This window comes from Notolepis coatsorum (assembly GCF_963971535.1).
Source record: "Notolepis coatsorum genome assembly, chromosome: 20".
In the NCBI taxonomy this organism is placed as follows: Eukaryota; Metazoa; Chordata; class Actinopteri; order Aulopiformes; family Paralepididae; genus Notolepis; species Notolepis coatsorum.
The window spans coordinates 56543931-56567115 of record NC_140184.1 but is presented as its reverse complement, the minus strand read 5'-3'; the positions used below and the strand labels follow the sequence as shown (position 1 = coordinate 56567115).

The 23185-nt window shown below is 41.7% G+C and overlaps 1 protein-coding gene across 1 annotated transcript in view; it reads right to left on the bottom strand.

Annotated features, from left to right (window-relative positions):
* The window catches only part of tm2d3 (TM2 domain containing 3), a 55092-nt gene extending 32126 nt beyond the window's left edge, over positions 1-22966 (bottom strand). The window contains exons 1-3 of the mRNA XM_084337429.1: positions 22835-22966; positions 22348-22449; positions 32-192 (exon numbers count right to left, since the gene is read on the bottom strand). Of these exons, the coding sequence (XP_084193555.1) occupies positions 32-192; positions 22348-22449; positions 22835-22940 (369 nt within the window). The 5' untranslated portion in view covers positions 22941-22966. The remainder of the gene's footprint in view (positions 1-31; positions 193-22347; positions 22450-22834) is intronic.
* Between the last annotated feature and the right edge of the window lie 219 nt (positions 22967-23185).

Below are 23185 nucleotides of genomic sequence, written 5' to 3'. Positions count from 1 at the left end.
ACACAAAGACTGTCCCTTGAAGATGACTCACTATGCAGTGGACGCCTCTCCTGGGCTTGCAGGCGAAGGAGGCTGGCTTCCCGTAGCTACAGTTGTGGTGATAGTTGCAGTGAAGGCAGTCGGCTGGTAGGCGACTGCACAGACCGCCACTGGGACATTTAGCGACATCACTCTCATCATCTACCGGAGATTCTGCAATGACAGTAAATGTAAAAAATACATACATACAAAAAAAACATGACTAAAGGTTTGATTTCCATTTCTGTAACTGGGTAGCAGGTGCCGAAGACCAGGGAACAATATTTAATTGGATTAAATTAAGACGAGCCCCTGACAAAAGAATAATTTTTAAAAAAGAAGTCTGGTTTTAGGATGATTTGGATGGCTAATCCAATAGTTAATTCTGTAAAATTGCATTTCCCAAATGATTGTGTCCTCGTAAATCATCCAAAATGATCTCTTTAAATCTAGTGCTTTTCAAGTTTTCAAACAAAGTTTTCGGACTATAAGCCGCGGCTTTTCCCCACATTTTTCGACCCTGCAGCTTATATAACGGTGCGGCTTATATGTGACTCGACGTGACCAAACCCGAAAATGTAAAAATCTAAATATTGCTTTTTTGACTGCATTGAAATGTTATTTATCTGTTCCCTTATTTGCTAAACTTAATACAACTTGTAAATGAGTTAATTCTTGTTATTTGTCCGACAGTATTGTGTCCCAATGCTAATTACATATGGTAATTAAACATTAAAACACCTGCGGCTTATAGTCCAGTGCGGCTTATATATGTACACATCATTCAATTTAGCTGCTGCGGCTTATATTCAGGTGCGGCTTATAGTGCGAAAAGTACGGTAGTCATTTAGCTGACACTTTTATCCAAAGTGACTTACAAGTTTTGTACAACAAGACAGCAGGAAGGGTACAACTCTATCAGCTGAGTAACAATGTTGAGTGTTGAGTGCTACAGTGTAGGTTAGTCGATTAGGACAAGTGCATGACAGTAAGGTTAGTTAGTCGATGGCGAAAGACTGGGCGAGTTTCGGCTGTCCTAACTGTGGTGGGAAGTTCGTTCCACCATTGTGGGGCAAGGACAGAGAATAGGCGACTTCTCTTTGATGACCCTCCCGGAGCTCGGATAGGAGTAGGTCTGAGGCGGCCAGAAGATGCAGAGCATAGGGGTCTTGAGGGTGTGTAGTTAGAGACCATTGACCGGAGGTAGGCGGGAGCCGTTACCTTCGCTGCACGATATGCCAGGTTGAGGGCCTTGAAGCGGATTCGTGTGGCAATGGGGAGCCAGTGCAGGTCCCTGAGAAGGGGGGTGACATGGGCCTACTTCGGTAGTTGAGATCAGGCGGGCCGCTGCGTTCTGAATGAGTTGAAGAGGCTTGGTGGCAGTGGTTGGAAGGCCAGCAAGCTGTGCGTTGCAGTAGTCGAGGCAAGAGATGACTGTTGATTGGACGAGGAGTTGGGTAGCTTCTTTTGTCAGGAAGGGGCGGATCCTTCTGACGTTGCTCAGGAGGAATCTGCAGGTTCTGGTTGTCGCTGCGATGTGAGCGGAGAAGTTCAACTGGTCGTCAAGGACAACACCAAGGTTCTTGGCGGTCGGGGACGCGGTCACAGTTGCATTCGACTGTGATGGAAAGGTTGGTCAGGGGGGAGGATTTGGTCGGCAGGTGAAGCAATTCTGTTTTGCTTAGGTTCAGTTTGAGGTGGTTGGTCGTCATCCAGGCGGAGATGTCAGACAGACAGGCAGAGATCCGCTCAGAGACGTGGATATCTGAGGGAGGGAAGGAGAGGAATAGTTGAATATCATCGGCATAGCAATGATACGAGAAGGCATGAGACGTGTGATAATGTTACCCAGATATTTAGTGTAGAGGGAGAAGAGAAGGGGTCCTAGGACCGAGCCCTGGGGGACACCCGTCCGCAGGGGGCGGGTGGCAGACAGGGTCCCTCTCCATGACACTTGGTAGGAGCAGTCATTGAGGTGAGATTATCTCTTATAGAATGACCTCCTAGAATCTAATCAGTCAGGATTCAGGACAGGTCACTCTACAGAAACGGCCCTCATTGCTGTCACAGAGGCACTTCACTTAGCAAAAGCGAAAGGCCTCTCCTTTGTAGGGCTGTCTTAAATACTTCGAAGCTTCGTTCGATGGCACAAGCTTCGAACATTAAAAAAAAAAAAAAGTAAAAAAAAAATATATATATATATATATAATTTTTTTTTTCAAAAAAAAAATCTAAATTTTTTTTTTTTAGTTCGATTTGTGTGTGTGTGTGTGTGTGTGTGTGTGTGTGTGTGAGTGTGAACTACCCATCCCAGTTAGGACAGCCGAATCCCGTCCAATCTTTCGCCGTCGACTAAAGACTCACTTCTTCAACCATTATCTGAAATGATAAAAAAAAAAAAAAAAAAAAATCTAACCGTGACTAACCTTACTGTCATGCACTTGTCATAATAAACTAACCTACACTGTAACACGCAACACTTGATGAACATTGTTACTCAGCTGATAGAGTTGTACCCTTCTTGCTGTCTTGTCGTACAGAACTTGTAAGTCGCTTTGGATAAAAGCGTCAGCTAAATGACTAAATGTAAGTGTGTGTGTGTGTGTGTGTGTGTGTGTGTATGTGTGTGTGTGTGTGTGTGTGTGTGGGCGCGCCTTGTAGAATTCCACACATAAGAAAGAAAGATACTGGGATGAATAAACAAAATAGGAAATAAAATGTAGAAATGCATGCAATACATAAATAAATATGAATCTCCATATATGAAATATAACATTTAGATAAGGTGCTACTGAGATGTTTTGGTGAGTTCTTTGTTTTTTTGTGGAAGTTGCCCTTCTTAAAAATGCATGAACATTCACTGATAATTGGTCTGTAGTGGAGTCTACAAGGTCTACATTGCCGGACCATGTAGAATCCGGACCTTGTAGACTGACATAATTCTGTGCATAGTTTAGTCTACACAGGCCATATTTCAAATAATCAAAATCTTACTTCATTCATCTTAAACATTCTTGATTTGGGGGATTGGTAGTTCCCATGAAATCTGAAGTTGTTCAAACGACAACAGCGATCCACCTTGAATTAAATCACACAGCCGAGTGAAACCTTGTTGGGTGCGTCACAGTCACGAAAGGGGCTACTTATTTAATTAATCCAACCCACTTTATTTATAGAGCACATTTAAAAACAACAAAGTTTACGAAAGTGCTGTACAAGTCCCACAACATAAGATAAAAAAAAATAATAATAAATATTAAAAAAAAAAAAAAAAAAAAAAAAAAAAAAAAAATTTTGAAGCTTCGAATTAAAATCGAAGCTCGGCCCCGAAGCTTCGATTGCCAAAAAAAGCTTTGAAGGTCAGCCCTACTCCTTTGTCCAGATTCTCCTAGAACTATTTGCAGCCTTCGACAGAGTCAACCATCAGATCTAGGCTTGGGCGGTATGACGGTATTACGGTATACCAGGGTATTTAGAAATCCCGACGGTATTGAAAATCAATACTGTCGTCAAAATCACAGATGCGTTTCAGTTTATATTACACTGAAACGGAGTTTTGACTGGTTCGTTGTAGTGCACACACGCGCCGGCAGAGGGCGAGACCAGTCCTCACTAGTGGAGCGAGCCGCAGAGCTGGTTGTCTACACACAGGAGGAGGAGGAGGGGAACCCCGCTTCAGTGGGGGAAATTAAATGAGACACGCTTACTGTTGCTGGTGCTGCGGGCTAACTGGCTATTCTGAGAGCTAACTGTTGTGTATGTGGAGCGTTGTGGTAACGAGAGTGTGTGTTGTTGTTGTGCACTGGTGGAGCAAGCAAATAAACGGTAAAACGTTACATCGCAGTCCGGGATCGTTTTTGAATACACAATACTAACGTTACTAGTACTAGGGTGCTGTGGGCTCCCGGCTACCATTCTGAGAGCTAACAATAGTAGTACGAGGGTGCTGTGGGCTCAAGGCTACCATTCTGAGAGCTAACGTTACTAGTACTAGGGTGCTGTGGGCTGCCGGCTACCATTCTGAGAGCTAACGTTACTAGTACTAGGGTGCTGTGGGCTCCCGGCTACCATTCTGAGAGCCAACGTTACTAGTACTAGGGTGCTGTGGGCTCCCGGCTACCATTCTGAGAGCTAACGTTACTAGTACTAGGGTGCTGTGGGCTCCCAGCTACCATTCTGAGAGCTAACGTTACTAGTACTAGGGTGCTGTGGGCTCCCGGCTACAATTCTGAGAGCTAACGATAGTAGTACTAGGGTGCTGTGGGCTCCCGGCTACCATTCTGAGAGCTAATGATAGTAGCACTCTGATGCTGCGGGCTAACTGGCCATCTCCGTGATTTGTTTACTTGGTAACACAGGTTTCCACACCCCGCCCCCCCCAGCTGATGAAAATGAAAGTCATACCGTCATATACCGTATACCGGGGTATTAGGTCATCAAGGTATGACGGTATGAAAAAAATTATACCGCCCAAGCCTAATCAGATCCTCCTCACGTCCCTCGCAGGAATGGGAGTGGCTGGCTCTGCGCTGACATGGCTGACATCATAGCTCAAAGACCACTCCTACCAAGTGTCATGGAGAGGGACCCTGTCTGCCACCCGCCCCCTGCGGACGCGTGTCCCCCAGGGCTCGGCCCTTGGAATCAAGAAGTGCCTCTGTGACCGTAATGAGGGCTGTTTCTGTGGAGTGACCAGTCCTGAAGCCCGACTGATTAGGGTCTAGGAGGTCATTCTGTAAGAGATAATCAGTGAGTTGGTTGGATACAGCACGTTCAAGTGTTTGAGAAAGGAAGGAGAAGAGAGACAGGACGATAGTTGCCTATGACGGTGGGGTTCATGGTTGGTTTTTTTATGAGCGGTGTGACTCTGGCTTGTTTTAGGGAGGTGGGGACCACCCCCGAGTTGAGGGAGGAGTTGATGTCAGACATCCTAAAATCCAGACTTGTACATTGCCATTTTCTTCCCCAAGGCACTACAAAATGTCATTGTTACTACAATTACTATAATGTTGTTTTGCAGCGTTACCTTAACTCATTCACGGCCAATCGCGTAATATTCCGTGTTTGCTCGCCAAAAATGTAATATTACGTTTTTTCTTTTATTCGATTTTAATATCAATATTACACTCACGGACCTATATGTTACCGCTGAAAGCAATACTGAGACCCCGAGAGTGCAGTACCGGCCAGATCCTAGGCAGTTTCATCATGATACGATACGATATCGATTCTTTGGACAACGATACGATATTTGCCGATATCACAAAGTCTGCCACGATACGATACGATTAGATTCAGGTGCCTGCGATCGATATGAGGCGATATTAACCCATTTAACACAATCAGTCACATTTAGATCAACAAAAAAAAGGCTACGGAAATATCAATTGACGTTTTTATTTTTGAGCTGTTCCAGACATTTAAATGAAAAACAATCTATTGTTTTTAATACAAATAGACTTCCTGTTCACTGTAAAGTGCCACGTTTTTATATATTGAGCTTTAAACTTTAAGTAAAATGTTTTGGAACTCACAACACGCAAGCTAAAACCCCTTCCTCTCCCAAACTGTTCCTACAATTGTTTTATGTTGCATGATGATCATGAATACATTTATTTTTAAATATCAACATTATCTGTCCATCCTCAGTAACACACACACACAGAATGCCCCTCCCCCAGTCCCCCACAGAAAGGTAGAATGCCCCGCCCCCCCTCCTTCCCCTCTCCTCTCTCCTGTTCTCTCTCACGGTTAGCTGCTTAGCTTAGTTAGCTTAAGCAGCCAACGCAGATCTGCCCACGCGACGTGGGCATAAAGGAATGGCAACGATGCAAAGCATGTTAGATGCATTTGACCCGTTGCGGGGAAAAACTGCACAGACTTATATCGGGTCGCAAAATAGACACTCTGTAGCGCTGTTCTGCTGTAATGTCTACACAGAGTTTCAGACTACTGGGCGCGGGCAGATATGACTCGCCGGATTTTCAAAATAAGAGTATCGCAATATGAATCGATCTTTTTACGTTGCATCGATCCTATTTGATTATTGATAATAGATCGATATACCCCTAACGTATACATGAAAAGATTTACTCTTTTTTGCATGTTGGACGGGAGATAGTGACTGTCAAATGACCATAGTATTGTCTCCATAGCTATAATATAGAATATAGATATAGCTCGGAAAACATCGTGACGCACAGTGAAAGTGACTGTCTTTTAGCGCGGCACCGTGAGAACGGGATGTGGATAATGGCTGGCGCTGAAAGTGTTAAGATAAGTGTAATATAAATATCTTACTTTATTTGAAAACGACCTAGTTCATCTAACAGCAACATAGTAAGAGTCATTGGAGCTCTTGGAAGTGATGTTCCCTTTGTTATCTCGCCTTTTGTACCAGACTGTCCAATTCCATTATGGAAATTAAAGGAGAAAATTGGCCAGTGGTACCAAACACCATGCAAATTGGATGGGAAGAACTGAAATAGCAGCCTCTGTATCTTCACACATAGTGGTGGCAGGAGAGTAGTAATCCTTTATATTTCCTTTCAACCCTCAGGGACTCACGTGTCCCATACTTTGCGTGAGTGGCGAAACTACACTCTAAAGTCCTAATGAGATGTAAAGACACTGGTCTTTACTGTGATAACGACTTGACAGAATTAAAGCAATTTTTTACGTGAAACATTTTTAAAACCCTGTAAATACAATCCAAAGAGAAAGTGTGAAGTAATCATTAAGGCGTCGCAAAGGCTGTGTGAGGCCGAAACATGTTGGCCTGTTTTTATTGTTCCATTATGAACTAGCCTACTAATTTTTTTTTTACTTTTGGAAGAGTGCCTTGGATTCACTTTTCCTGTTTTATGATGCATTTCCCTCCTTGGACCAAAGAGCAGCACAGCTTTGCTTCTTCAGCATTAGAACGCTGTAGCCCTCCTCTATATGTGCTTTTTATATGATGTGAAATGTTGAGCCTCCCCACCTCAAAGAAGTTTAACTAAAATGGTACAAGGGGAGTGAACACTTTTTATGCATTCAACATCTCAAAATTATTTTTGACTTTGATAGAAGGGAACAATTTGTGTAGCTCTCAGTAAAAAGTCTTTATTATTTTTGTAGCAGAAAATGTGCAAAAAGTCAATGAGGGTGAAGCAAGTTTCTTGAGCAATTGGACATGTTATGTTATTATTTTATCGATTCCTTCATAATTTAGTGTCCATGAGTAGGGGTGGAGTAAATTGACAGCGGACTGATTAAGACAAGTGTTCCACACAGACTAACTGTGTTAGTGCTCCTCCAAATGTCCCAGGTTTTCACATTTACAATACTATTAGGGGTATAACGGTACACAAAAATCACGGTTTGGTATGTATCACGGTTCAGGTTCATTTGACTTGACTCCGAGAGACAGCCCCTTCTTAATCTAGCACCAATTCCTCCTCACGCACTCAGAGCGGGTGTGTGTGGTGGGGGGGTACAGAGGTGCGTTGCTCATGGGACAGGGTTGCACGATGTGCAACCAAGCTTTTGTGAGCAGAAGCGTGTGCATGCACATGCACGGATATGTGCGCGCGTGCACACAGGATTGCGCTGCACTCGACTGATGCGCCAACTCGCTAAGTACCCCTGGCGACTTTGCATATCAATAGCGCTGGTCGTCAGGTGTGTTCAAATACGTTCTCAGATACATTCACACAACTTGTGAATGAAATGTGTTACATTTCATTCGTAGAGGAAATTAGTCTGTGCTTATGCGAGGGAACATTTATGCACATGCGCAGGCGCGCGCGGGAGAGTGGCGTCATTAGCGTGCGTGCAACCAGTTTTGATATCAGCAACGCAACACTGGGGGGGGGTAGGTAGGTCTTCTAGTTCTGGCTTGTCGTTTGTGTTCGCCATACTATAGACATGTTTGCTGTTTACAAACATACCGTGTTCGAACCAATCAGCAATACCAACTGAGTCACGTGACCCGGACAAGCTTCTGCGCTAAAAGAATACAACAGGGCTCTATGAAGATACCATGGCACTCCCCTGACTAAAAGTTGTTTCAAACGAAAACAGCTGGATGCCGTTTTGCCAAATCAGTAGGGCTGTACAGAATAGTTCGAAGCTTCATTCATGACGTTGACATTCAAATTCTAATTCAACATTCAAATTTTTATTGTGTGTGTCTATTCATTCTGTTTAAACCAAGTTGCAGATAAATATTAGGCTACAGGCTGACCCCTATTAGTCGTAGTCAACTGCCAACCTCTTAGTCAAATGCAAAAAAAAAAAAAAAACGTATTATAAATATATATTTTTTTTTAAACATTTTTTTTTTCATTCTTTCCAAAAGAAAAGAGGCCTAGAAGCGTGGCTAACGCTAATGGCACGCATACCAGAGGCTAACTGCCTAAGAAAACAGGCACAGAAAGAGGATTTCACCCATCTAATGAACACACTAGACAAATATCAAGATGTATCCATCAGTGGACCAATTGCATGCTTTTGCAGAGGACAAGAAGCCTTCAGTTTCTCATTTTCTTTTTTTTCATAGTCGACTAATAGTCGATTATCGGCTAATTTCGGCCAATCAAAGTCGACTATCCAAATCCTTATTCGGGGACAGCCCCTATAGTATATGACTCATCAAAATACTCAAACTCATAAATATTAAATATAAATGATGTAGCCTATCTGCATCCGCTTGGAGCTCGGCGCTCCAAGAAGTCACCATCACTTTCGTACCAACCGTGCCCTTATTGGATTATTTATGTTGACGAAACTGACGAGTTATATTCATTAAAGAAAGTTTATTTCATTTTTGTTAAGACTAATTTAATCAGATTAATCACTTTATTCAAATTGAGGATTTTGTTTGAGGATTATTTTTTTATTTTTATGATTGTCATAAAATATGACGACAGACATTCGAAGCTTCATTCGAAACCTTCAATAGAAGCTTTGAATGTAAAAAAAAAAAAAACATTCGGTACAGCCCTACAAATCAGCATCGCTGTGAGGGTCTTTCACTTTTTACATAATCTAGCTTTGGCATGGATTGATTGTTTAGATTACTAGCATAGCTAACAAATGCAAATATATTGTAGTCTGCCCCGTTGTTCTGACCAGGATTACGTTCCTTTCTGCCCCGGTGATGCGTGTGCACACTGACGTATATGGCGAACAGGTCTATGAGGCGAGTCAATATATGGTTTAACCCCCAAAAAATTGATACAAAAGGTTTTTCAATGGATTCTGGTAGTATTGGGCGTGCTAAATAACATACTAAAAGTCGACCAAAATCGACCCCTCCGAAAGCCGTCATTTCCATGGCGCCGGGGCGATTAAAATGGCTATATCTCAAATTAAGAAAATGATCAACTGATTCTGGTACCTCTGGGCATGCTCACTAACATACTAACAATCTAGGAAAATACACCTTCCAGAAAGGCTTCATTTTCAAGATGGCGTCCAAAATTGCGGCTGGCCAAGCTTAAAATGGCTATATATGTCAATATAAAAATTATATAAATGATTTTGTCATTTGATTCTGGTACCCCAAGTACCCCTAGACATACTTAGGAACATACTAATGTTTTAGGGAAATACACCTTCCGAAGAGGCTTAATTTTCAAAATGGTGTCCAAAATGACGACTGGGAGCTTAGAATGCCTGTATCTCAAATGGGAAAACATTTCTAAAGGATTTATAAACTGATTCTGGCACCTCTATACATTAATAATGAGCAAAATATCTAGCAAAATATATCTGCTAGGAATGCATCATTTGCATCATCAAAATGGCTGCCTGTAGCTTATTTTGGCTAAAATTAAAATTGGTTATTATATTCAACCTAGAAAGCTGGCTTTGGTGTTGAACACAAAATAAATGACCCACTTATTGTGGTCTTTAGGCCTACTCATCATCATCTTCAGGATCCTCTGGGAGAAACTTGTTATGTGGATCGTCACATTCATGAAGTTGACATGGTCCACAGACAGTAGTACAAGGTAGTCCATATTTTCTGCATGAGCAGCGAAGTGTCTTGCAGGCAGTGGTACAGTTACAATGAATGACCTTCAAGAGACTGTCTGGAGCAGCATTCATTGTTGACATGAGTGGGACAAATCTATTGTCCTGCAGGTTCCAGCCCCAGTCTAGAGCATCTATACCATCATCTGTTCCCATCCAGACCATGACCTGGTAGTATGCTCTACGACAGTGGAATTTGGTAGCAGATTCAGTTGGTGGTAGACGTTCAGGCGTTACCGTTGATGAAGCTGAGACAACCTTCTTGCTGAAAATGTTATATCTCATTTTTGCAAGCGAATCTGTGCACTTTCCACCAAAAAAGACAGCCATTGCTTGGCACCCAAGGTCATCGATCACATCTGTTGTCTGGTTTGGTACAGTGAATGCATTGGCACAAGCCTGAAGGACAGGATCCCCTTTTACAAGTTTTTGGAATGCTGTCTTTTTGCCAACTCCGAAGATCCGGGAAGTTGTGTCACAGCCAGTCACAGCATGGATGAACAGCAACTGAGAACACACATCCTGTCCGAGTACTTCTTTCAAATGGTTTATGGCGTACACTTTAAAACTGCCATCAGCTTTCGACTTGTCTGATCTGAAATAAAGGCCCTTGCTATCTCTCTGTGCATAGTAAAGAAGTAAGACGAGGAGATCAGTATCTTCTCCAATCAGCGTCGTGGTGTGAAGAAGAGATGATCCCACTGCGGCCCTTACTATGTCTACATCAGCATCTCCAAGTGAATTGACCACAGTGCAATACCGTTCTTTCAGTTCATCACTTATCATGTGGATCAGTTTCTGTTTATTCAGATCTCTTGACAGGAACTCCTCCTTCTTACCTGAGAACTCTGTCTCAGCAGTGAAGTTGACAATGGGATGAATATTGTTTCCTCTTCTTTGATGCGTGTTGTCTTTAATGGATGCCCCATCCTCATAGCCATCAAACACAATGGTTCAGGGCTGTACAGTGCGACGAGCTCGTCGCAAATTGCCCCTTTAATTGGCCGTTGCGATTGGTAAATAATATTTGGGGGCGGGCTTGCGAGTAGGGATTTCAAACCTTGCATTCGCATTTCACTCCTAAATTATCCAAGCCGTGTGATGACGCCACTCACGCGAGCTGAGCACTCAGGTATGAGAGTGGGGGAAATCGATTGAGCACTCTGATAGACTGGCTGACTGTCTGATTTAGCTATGCCTATGAAGAAAAGTAAAGTTAGTATTGCTTCATATTTTCGACGCGTTCCACCTCCTAGTGAGCCGTCGAATGAAAATGTGACCGTCGAGAACATTGAGCCAGCAGTGGCAGTAGCCACCACCGCAGACCTGCCTTTGTACTAGGGTTGGATGCAGTTCCCTGTTGGTCAGTCTGTGTCTGTTATTCCATCTTCTTCTGCTCTGTTTAACGTTATACACTTCAAATAGTGCAGCATGTTTGAGAGTGCTCCCTTGACTGAGAGGATGGCTAGAGGATGGCCGGAACCACGAGAACTTTTATTAAACATTCTATTAAACATTCTGATATTTCCGCGGGTCTCGTGCCACTGTCAACTAAAGCGAGCACTCGGAAGACACGCACCGTTTGACAGTGATATGCGCACAGTCGGCGCAGTTGACATTTTCCAAGTGGGGGAAAATAAATCCTCTTCGTCCCGACTGTGTCCCGGCCCCGTGGAGGATTTTTCTTCATCCCAAATACATATTTTATTTCCCCCGGGACGACGGGACGGTGTTAGTCTCAAGCCCTGTCGTCGTATACCATTATCGATCCCCAGGTACTGGTTCAAATGTGAACGGTACCCAACCCTAACTGTTCAAAACGAAACATCCCATTAAACTAAATAGTTCAGATAGCTCCTGATATCAATGTCTTATAACACTGAGTCGATGCGTATTCGAGCTGAGGGCACGCTGAATATAGTCAATAGGGTCCAGCTGCAGCGCCGGAGAATCCTGGCCGTAGCTGGAGGCTACAGTATAGGGTCCAGCTGCAGCTCCGGAGAATCCTGGCCGTAGCTGGAGGCTACTCGAGTACACACAGACAGTGGAGCTGGTTGCATATAGCGAGCATTTTGACTTGTTGTGTGGTGGCGATGTCTCGCAGATAATACAACTACAAGTATGATTATATAATATATATATTTTATTAAAAAGAAAATTATATAAAATTATTTTCTTTATTTTTTTTTAAATCAAAAACAATCGATATAAATAATGGTAAAATTGTTATTTAAAAATTTGCCCCTAAAAAATATTTTTTGCCCCTAAATTTCTCATTTAGGGGCAAGTGTGCCCCTAGTGAAAAAGCTCAGCGTACAGCCCTGTGGTTGTAGCTGAGCCATAATGTTGGATGGTGAAGTCTGCATATGACTGTGCAATTTTACCATAGCTTTGTCCGTGCTTCCATTGTATTCGGTGAAGGAGTGAAGACCACCCGCATTTCATTGTATACTTGTATGCCGTGACTAGGGCTGACCTTCAAAGCTTTTTTTGGCAATCGAAGCTTCGGGGCCGAGCTTCGATTTTAATTCGAAGCTTCGGAAAAAAAAAAAAAAAACTTGTACAGCACTTTCATAAACTGTTGTTTTTAAATGTGCTCTATAAATAAAGTGGGTTGGATTAATTAATTAAGTAGCCCCTTTCGTGACTGAGCCAACAAGGTTTCACTCGGCTGTGTGATTTAATTCAAGGTGGATCGCTGTTGTCGTTTGAACAACTTCAGATTTCATGGGAACTACCAATCCCCCAAATCAAGAATGTTTAAGATGAATGAAGTAAGATTTTGATTATTTGAAATATGGCCTGTGTAGACTAAACTATGCACAGAATTATGTCAGTCTACAAGGTCCGGATTCTACATGGTCCGGCAATGTAGACCTTGTAGACTCCACTACAGACCAATTATCAGTGAATGTTCATGCATTTTTAAGGGCAACTTCCACAAAAAAACAAAGAACTCACCAAAACATCTCAGTAGCACCTTATCTAAATTTTATTTCCTATTTTGTTTATTCATCCCAGTATCTTTCTTTCTTATGTGTGGAATTCTACAAGGCATGTAGGTGTATATGTATTTGAGGATGATATCCTTCAAACAGGCAATAGTGATGATATAATTTGGGCAGTGCTGAGCTGGGTTACTTTCCTCCAGTGTATTTGTCCCCCGGCCCCACCCAATGGCCCCATGCACGCACACGCACACACACACATTTAGTCATTTAGCTGACGCTTTTATCCATAGCGACTTAAAAGTTCTGTACGACAAGACCGCAAGAAGGGTACAACTCTATCAGCTGAGTAACAATGTTTATCAAAGTGTTGCGTGTTACAGTGTAGGTTAGTTTATTAGGAAAAGTGCATGACAGTAAGGTTAGTCACGGTTAGATTTTAGATATATATATATATTTTTTTTAATCATTTCAGATAATGGTTGAAGAAGTGAGTCTTTAGTCGACGGCGAAAGATTGGACGGGATTCGGCTGTCCTAACTGGGATGGGTAGTTCTCACACACACACACACACACGCACAAATCGAAGTAAAAAAAAAAAATTGAAAAAGAATTTTTTTGAAAAAAAGATTTTTTTTTTTTTTTTTTTACTTCGATTTTTTTTTTAATGTTCGAAGCTTGTGCCATCAAACGCGAAGCTTCGAAGTATTTAAGACAGCCCTAGCCGTGACAATTAAAACTCTTGACTTGACTTGACTTGAACCACCATCAAGAACATAATGCTCCGTTTCTGGTACAGAATCTAGGATTGCATCACTTGCATGATCACAGATCGCGTGCGCTAGTTGTGGTTTATCAGCTTTGCGGAAGACGTTTCCGGCTTCAAAGAGGGCAGGAGGGGAAGGACTGAGTTCGTAACGCATAACCTCCTCCAATGACAGCTCTCCAGTTTGGGAGACAATAAGGAAACGTTGAAAAAGAAGTGCAGAATCAATGATTCGATCAGGAGCAACCTTGATAGACGATTTTTGTCCAAGGGTTATGGCTTTATCCTTTCTACTAAATGAAAATGTGAATGCCGGCTGTCCGATCATTTTGTGCATGATGTTGCGTCCAACAGAGTCATAATCATGCACGTTCACTCCATCCTCAGCGACAACACCTGTAACAACATTCCTTAAAGAAGAGTCTGGAGAGAAAGGTGAACATATAGCAAGTTTTGAAGTGATCTTCTCCAGGTCAGCAGCATCCCTTTTCATCCTTGCCTCTGTTGAATCCTTGTGCTGTTCTGATGTTGTGTATGTCTGGTTTGAGAACTCCTGCATTGCGGTGTTATACTCTGATGTTATGCCCTTTGACATTGTCCAAAGGAATCTCCGATTGTCGGTCATTCCACTTCCATGTGTCATCCCTCCTGTAGTCTTCAATGACCTCATCAATGTTGTTTCGATTACAAGATCTGAGCTGAGGCCTGCCCATGATTGGCTGCTGCGACGGATAACATGAAAACCCTTTTCAAATTGTCTGAAGACATCTGGGTGGTTGATGTGAAGCTGACTCATCTCTTGGACATAAAAGTGTGCCGATTTCAAGTAATTGTAATGCCCAGCCGCAGCGAATATCGGCATGCATTCAGAAACAGCGCGTAGGTGCAAAAGCCAGGAACCTGTGCGATCTGCTGTTATCAGTGACCTAGCAACTTCTAACATGTGTTGGTAATTTAGCCACAACTGACTAGTTTTGGATCTAGCACACAGTTCCATCTTCCTTTTTCCCAGCTCTTCATTTATTGTAATGAGGGTCTCTGATGTGAACACTGTTTCCAATGGCATTTCACCCTTAACTATTGAGGTATACATTGCTTCAGACTGTTCAACCATTGCTGCAAATTCATGACTATTGTTGTGAAGGGTCAGATTAAAGTTGAGAATCTGCATTTATTGTTTTATATACTTTGTATATTATTTATATATACACGGTATATCCCTTTAAGCCTGCGTGTAAATCATAGTAACATTCACTTTCCCTATGAATAATGCCCCCTGACGAAGGCTCCAGGCAGTCTCGCACTCAGACAGGTGCAATGGGCGAGTTTCCGGCATGTCAGAACATGCCCAGAGTCAGCGTAGTAATACGAGACAAGGACTGAGGTTGGGACTAGATATTCACTTAAGTATAAATACGGCGAAGGTGTAAACAGCAGTAGTTCATGCAACCTTCGTTCATTCAGTTCATCTAAAGCAGCAGTGTGACAAGTTCGGTAACATTGAAGTGAGCAACCGTGCGTTTAGAACATGTGCGAATAGAATAGTAAAAGTGTCAGAGTTTAGTGAAGTAACGTCAAGTTCGACCTAGTTTAATGTGAAGTATAGTGCACAGGAGAATCGGCGTCGGCGATTGCAGAACCATTCCTGGTTGGATTATATTGCTTTGGGACGTGACCACCGGAGAAGAGCACCGTTGATTCCACTATCGTTTGGGATTTAACCTCGTGAGGATTACCACTCGGGCCTGCCTCGTGGAAGGGGCTGGCTAGCTGTCGTCAATGCTGTCGAGCATCTTGGATTACAACTATTGCTTTTGTCTGTGGATCAAGGGAGTACAAGCACCGACTCCTGTACCTGGAGCCTCTTTATTCCTCGTTGACTCAGACGGAGTACCCGAACATTTCTCTACCCATTGTCTCCAATTGGTACCGGTGTTGCCCTATATAATTGCTACTATACCACAGGTGGCGTCAGCTTAGACCCATCATAGTATTCCTACTATTCTGACTTATGCTCTTGACTGACTTTACGTATATTCTTCGCCATACAAGCGCGACCCTAATTCTCAATCTGTAACCTAACGTTGCCTAATAATAATAAATAACCCTCCAATAGAATTTCTGTGTCAATGCCGTGTTCTTGTGAGTGTTCACCATCAATATTTGATGTACTGTTTGGCCAGTAATTAAAGTACATAACTAGCAGTGGTTTAATATATCACAATCTTTAATACAGTCAGGGTTTTGTAACCCCTCAGTTACAACTATCATCTACCATTTCTGATATTATCATGCGGTTAAGACATTTGTCAACCAGAAGATGGCCACGGAATGCTCTCTGAACTGATTTGCCTGTCATCATATGGGCTACTGAGTTCTCCCCATAGACTACCCCTAGAATGTCCTTAAGTCCTGTACCGTCCATCAGTGTACCAATTGCTCCTAGCAAATTCATAAATGTGTGAAATCCTCCTAGGAGCAGGACAAAGGACTTGAGGTGACTGCACTGTGGTGAATCTAGGATTATCTCTGCTGCTTTCCAATATAGGGGTTGGTCAAATGTAACTACTGGGGCAAGGTGGTGTTTGGATGCCAGACCACAAATGAACTCCAGTGTTGACAGAATGCATGTTTTGTCTCCGGAGTACATGTCTATCATTGGTAAGTATTAGAGATGTTCCGATACCATTTTTCCCTTTCCGATCCGATTCCGATACCTAAGCTTTGGGTATCGGCCGATACCGATATTTATCCGATACCAGTGCATAAAAAAAAATTAAAAAAATTATATAAATTATACTTTTTTTTTTTTTTTTCAGATACTGTTATACTGTTTTTTAGTAATAACTAGAACGTATAGTATTTATTCAACAACAGGTGATTGTATAGATTTGTATTAGTATCATTAATCAATGAGTATGGGCTGCAGCACTGCAGATATACCCTACTCCAATGATCCACACGGACATTAAACGGTGTTGCACTCGCTACTCAGTGGCTCTGCAGATATACCCTATTCAGTCTGTAAGCTAGTGGCAGATAGAACGTTCATGTTGTGGTTTTTGATGCAAAATAAATATTCAACATTCTCTTTTGAAACTCCGCCTCAGACTCTTATCCTTTGGCACTTGCTGTACTTTGCTTGCAGGTCTGCAGCCATTATTGCTGGATTATGTGAATAGCACCAACTTTAGACACGGTAACGTTATCAAGCTAAGCTAACTGACCTAGCGCGTCTTCCCGCATTGATAACGTTAGTAATAGTCAGCTAACGCTAGTCCGTAGCTACTTAACTTAAATACAATTCACCGTGGGTGCATTATTGTTGATAGACGGTCACGGACAGTGTTAGGTCCTGGAGAAAGGACAGGCGATCATCTGATTTGATGTAACGTTAAAAGCGGATGTTGTTCCAACTAGCTATCTTTCCAGCTAATGCTATCATAACACCAGCCAAACACAGCCCGATTCCCGTCCGAGCTCCCCGTCACACCGCACTGTCGGGGACAATGGAATTTAAGAAAGTGTATCTGCTGTTAAAATGACACAGCATCACACTTTAAAACATGTTCATTTTATAATCCTCACTCTCCGCAGGACTCGGCAGGAGATAAATTACATCATGGGATCGGAGGCTAGAATTTACGTGTACTCGCCGATACCGATACCAGCGTTTTAGGCAGTATCGGCGGCATTTCCGATACCAGTATCGGTATCGGAACAACTCTAGTAAGTATCTCACTGAAGACTGCCCTGGATGTTCATCTCCCTTATGAATAATGTGCATCATCCCCTGGCAACCAGGTGCAGGCCGTTTGAAATTGAACGATAACTCCCAAAGCAGATCAACCATCTTGTTACATTCTGAGAGTCTTGGAAGTTCTTTAAATGTGGTGTCTCTGCAAAAGTGTTTGGCAAAGTGATAATCTATTATCACAACTTTTGACCTCTGTCTTCTGTCCTGGTGTCAAGGCAGCTATCATGCCCATCCCATGAAATGTCCCTTTCCCATCAATTGTTAGAATATTATGATATACATTGTCTGCAGCAAATAAGACGGTCGTGTTCAACACATCAATATCCTTACCAAGCATGTTTGGTGCAGTACAATTTGCAGCATTGATTTCAAACCTCTGCAGTTCAGAATAGGAAGAGCAGAATCCCATCGTATTCAGCATATCTACAATGAACCGAGACCGGTTTAAGTGGTGCATTTGCACTGCTAGGCCAATTTGCAAAGGGGCAAGGACAGCTCGTGGTCGGACTGCCTGTATGATTGCGTGGCCAATACTAGCAATTTTCTGCTCTGTCTCTTTACCGACAAACAAAGCTTTTAACACAATGTGGAGTGATTGTGGAATATAATCAAGGGCATTCTGTAGTTTTAGTGTCTCTGTAGTCGGGTACTCATTAACAGGTGGAACATTAGTCATTATGTCACTTTTTATGAGTTTTGCAGCTGTTTCAAGTAAGTGTCTCTTCTCAGACTCTTCATCACTGTTTTGTTTTGTGTTGTTATAGTAGGATCTGAGTATGTCTGATGTTTTCTCTCTTATTGTAACAATACAATCCAAGCCATCTCCTTCTGCAATAAATATGCTATTTGCATATCGTTGCATCAGCAATGTTTTTAGGTATTGATTACTATATGGGATGGAATCGGCCTTAGACAAATACTCTTGCATTTTACACCTAAGTGCAGAAACGGTCAGCTGTCCATCATCATTCGTTTCAAAGTAAGCACACATTTTTGAGAAGGCTTGTTCTTGGTCCTCATTCTTTGGCCTTCCAGACTTTCTCCGCTTTGGATTACAATCAGGCTGAAATTCCATGGGAACATCACGGTCACACCGGAAATGTGTGCTACAAGCATTATGATACAGTCTGCAGCATGTAGATCACTATTATAGTATTCAATTCTACCTTTGACTTTGAATGACCACTCATCATTTCCTTTATCACAGCTTTGCAATATTATAGACTTTGCAAAGTTGTCTGTTTTCACGTAACTGTAGTCGGCACGTCCTTCATGAACATTTGTGCCGCAGAAAAGGCAATCAGTTTGGCTATTGAATAGAGCTTCAAACTGCCTAGTACTAGTCCTTTTATTAGTGGTACTTGATTCACCGCTCTGTTTCCTCTGTAAATGTAAATCAATATCTCGGCTATGTATGTACATTTTGCAGCATTCTGAATGTACTTTCATGCCAGCAGTCACATGAACAGTGTCACCTCTTTTAACACTAGCTTTATTGATCCCATCAGCACCTTTCTGACGAATCTCAACAAAATCACTTCCATCTTCCAATTTACAAATGGGACAGATCTGGGCACTGAATTCACTCATCACTTTAGAAATCAGATAATGGTAAAAAAGAAGGATTCAACTATGGTAGTTTGGGAGCTGGAGAGTGCAAACACCTCTAACTATAACAACTATAATGGTCAAAAAGAAGGCTTCAACTATGCTAGCTTGAGAGCTGAGAGTGCAAACACCTCTGTCAAAGACTAGAATGAAACTGGGGCTTAAATAACACTGCCAGGTCAGACACGCCCAGACATGCCCAAACACAGGACTAGGTCAGAAAAGAAAAGAAAGAAATAAACTGATTCAGAAAAAGAAGGCTTCAACGATGGTAGTTTGGGAGCTGGAGAGTGCAAACACCTCTAACTATAACAACTATAATGGTAAAAAAGAAGGCTTCAACTATGCTAGCTTGAGAGCTGGAGAGTGCAAACACCTTTTTTAGTAAGCTATTTGTATTTGTATAGTCATTTTAAGCTCCTGGGCGCCAGTTTGGACGCCATCTTGAAAATGATGACTTTCCGGAAGGTGTATTTTCCTAGATTTTTAGTATGTTCACAAGCATGTCTAGAGGTACCAGAATCAAGTGAAAAATCATAGTTATATATTTTTTTCTATTGAGATATATAGCCATTTTAAGCTTGGTCTGCCGCCATTTTGGACGCCATCTTGAAAATTAAGCCTTTCTGGAAGGTGTATTTTCTTAGATTTTTAGTATGTTAGTGAACATGCCCAGAGGTACCAGAATGAGTTGAGAAATCCTTTGCACCATATTCTCAATTTGCGATATAGCCATTTTAATATCTCCACCGCCATCTGGGACGCCATCTTGGAAATGGCGGCTTTCGGGGGGGGGGGTCGATTTTGGTCGACTTTTAGTATGTTATTTAGCACGCCCAATACTATCGGAATCCATCGAAAAACCTTTTGTATCAATTTTTTTTGGGTTAAGTGCTTTTTTTTCATAGATTGACTCGCCTACAGGTAATCTCTCAGTGTTGTGCATGGGCTGAACAAACAACATCCGGCCCTTTGTGCAAGTTATATTTTGGAAACTCGGGATTTATAGGATGGGACTTTCTAGCAAAAGTGCTATTCGAAAATCGCTGGTTCTTAACACATCTGGCGCCAATAACGTTGTACAACGTGTTTCAAGGTCATGCTAATTCTTCCATTCCACAGCGTACGACGTTATTGAGATCATATTTCATTTTTTCGCCATGGTATTCATAATGCCCTCACCCAGCCTCGGCTGATACAGTGGGAGCCTGCACAACTCTGCAACGCTTCAATACTGCCGCCTGGTGGTGATCGGGCGAGTTACAACCGGAAATGGATCTCTGGTGATCTCCGTGTACCGGGGAAATGCGTCCGGCACTTGCATATTGTTGCGGGACTCTAGACACACATCCGTACATATGGATCGCTGCCATAACTCAATAATCTATATGATTTGGGCGTTTATTATTATTATACAAACCGGAAATGGATCTAGTCGATCCACGTCAAATAAGTGAGATCTTTTTCCTCCAGTCTCATCGGCGAACGGTAAGAGGACGCTGACGTCATTTTCAGCGTGATTGTTTATTATTATTCATGCAAACTGCTCTGATCAATATATCACCCATACTACATAAAGCATTTACTGACGATCACGGAATTATAAACGACCCCCCCCCCCGTTCATCCGCGCATGATCAGTCATAACGTTTAGGATCATGTACAGTTGACATTTTTAATATAGCGCATATTGGCAACAAACGGCAGTTGATAATCTATATATGCGTTTATGCCTATAACTCACGTTCTAGGAATGACTGCAGAAAAATATTAAAACATATTTATACTCTAGACGGTATTTTCGTATGAATCTATGAATGAAAAGGTATAACGTTCCTACATCCTAACGATAGATAATCGATGTTGAATGGGCCATAGTAATGTCAATTTAGCAATACAATTTAAAAAGTTATAGCCCTGCAAAGAAGGTAAACATCTCCATAGGCTTAGAGTGGTGGCAGAGAGTGGTATGAGACGGGCAAACTCCGTGGCAGTTAATGTGTTAAGATCGAATATTCGACCCCCCCAACCACCCACTATTTCTTTTCTTTTTTTTTTTTAATAAAGAAAAATACATAATTTTTTTAATTAAAAATATATTGTTATTTTCTGTTTGTTTAAATTCAGTTAAAATGTTCAGTTTCAGTTAAATTCAGTTATTCTTTTTAATAGAATGGATCTTTAAAAATCAAAGGGTATTGCACATAAATAGGCACTTCAGAATCTGAAATTCAGATAATCCTTCAGAACGTTGATCGGCTCAGCTGACAGACAATAAATCAAAATGACACCATTCACCATTGTAGCCTATAATAACTAAAAATAAAATAAATAAATAAAATTATTCTATAAAAATATATTTTTTTATTTTATTTTCGATTTTCTGACATGAAAATCGAATGTAGGTATGGGATTGAATATTAGAATAATGAATTAAGTTCTGCATGGAAAAAAGGTTCTGCACGTTAGTGGTTAAAGTAACGTTGCATTCGTTCGGTACACAGCACGTAATGAACCGAAGGTCCCGTACGAATATGTGTACCGTAACGTTACACCCCTACTATTCATATTATTCCACTGCAAACATCTAAGATGGCAACGAACTGGATAGGTGATTGTAATCAACTCACAGCACAGGTGATTATCATTAAATGACAAAAGTGAACAATGAGCTGTGGCATTGCGTTATATTGGTTGGCAAGACATGTCATGAATACTACAAAAAATTGGTTTATGTTACTAAATACAAGGCCATGATGCTGTTTAAGTGTGTGCAATACATCTTGAGGCCAAGTGCAGGCACTGGTAGGCCGTTTTTAACCTAAATATATTTCATCTTAAATTTTATTCCAAAATAACTGAAAAGCTAAGGTGTATGCCAAATTATATCCACAGTAGACAAAGTATCCAAATAATTTATTCAAGTAAAAGTAGAAATACTCTGATAGAAGAGTACTCTGGTAATAGTACAAGTCCTCCATTCAACATTCTACTCAGGTGTGTGTGTGTTGTGTGTGTGTGTGTGTGTGTGTGTGTGTGTGTGTGTGTGTGTGTGTGTGTGTGTGTGTGTGTGTGTGTGTGTGTGTGTGTGTGTGTGAATAAGAAACTTCTAGGAGGGCACCACAAGAAAAGGCTTCTAAAAAAAGTCCCAAAGTTCTTCTTGCATGTAAATGTTTACCCTGGTGTGGTGATGATGATCTTACAGGGAACAATGAACACAACTTGCTCACCAGAGGCTGCAGCAGGGGCCACTGGGCTGGTGATGACAGGGCTGTGCTGGGCGTCCCGCGGGTAGGGGGGGTCCTGACCAACGTGAGGAGAGCTCAGGTACCCTGAAGCACAACCAGACAAATGAAGAGCTCGGCACACCTGTCATGATGATGGCTATTAGCTCAAGTTAGCTATCCACCAGGCATATAGCAAGGAAAGATGCTGATACGAGAAGATAACGTGAGCTAAGTCAGCTAACTATAGACTAAAGAAAACGTTAGCCAACTACACACGTAAGAAACCGCACTGCCTTTAACAACTTAAATAATAACGAAACTATTCCATCCTCAAATCTGCAAATCTACACTAGGAACTGGACAGTTTTAGTAGCAAGCTAGTCAATTAATGATAACAAAATAGCTAACGTTAGCTAATGTCAGCTAGCCCGACGTTGACGTTGCCTTGCCATCATGGGAATTACATCGGTGTGTGTCTGCATACACGTACCATCAACACATTGTAAAAATAGGTCCATGAACAAAATAATAATGATTCCGTGGGCTTTTAAGCATGGCCCTCGCTGTAATCGCCAAATCTGCCAGAACGCAGCCATCGCTGTAGGCTAGCATCAACAACAGGACAACACTTCCCGTTCTTGGCCACGCCCACCACATGACACTCAAAATGAATAATCTTTTTAACCTAGTATTTTAATTATGTAGCTTTTATATATTACTTTTAAATCTATCATAATCAATAACACACAGAACTTAAATTAACTCTAAAGGTTGTTCTTGAGGTAGGGATATGCGGATCAAATTAATAGAAGTGATTCTCAATATTAACACTTTGATTACC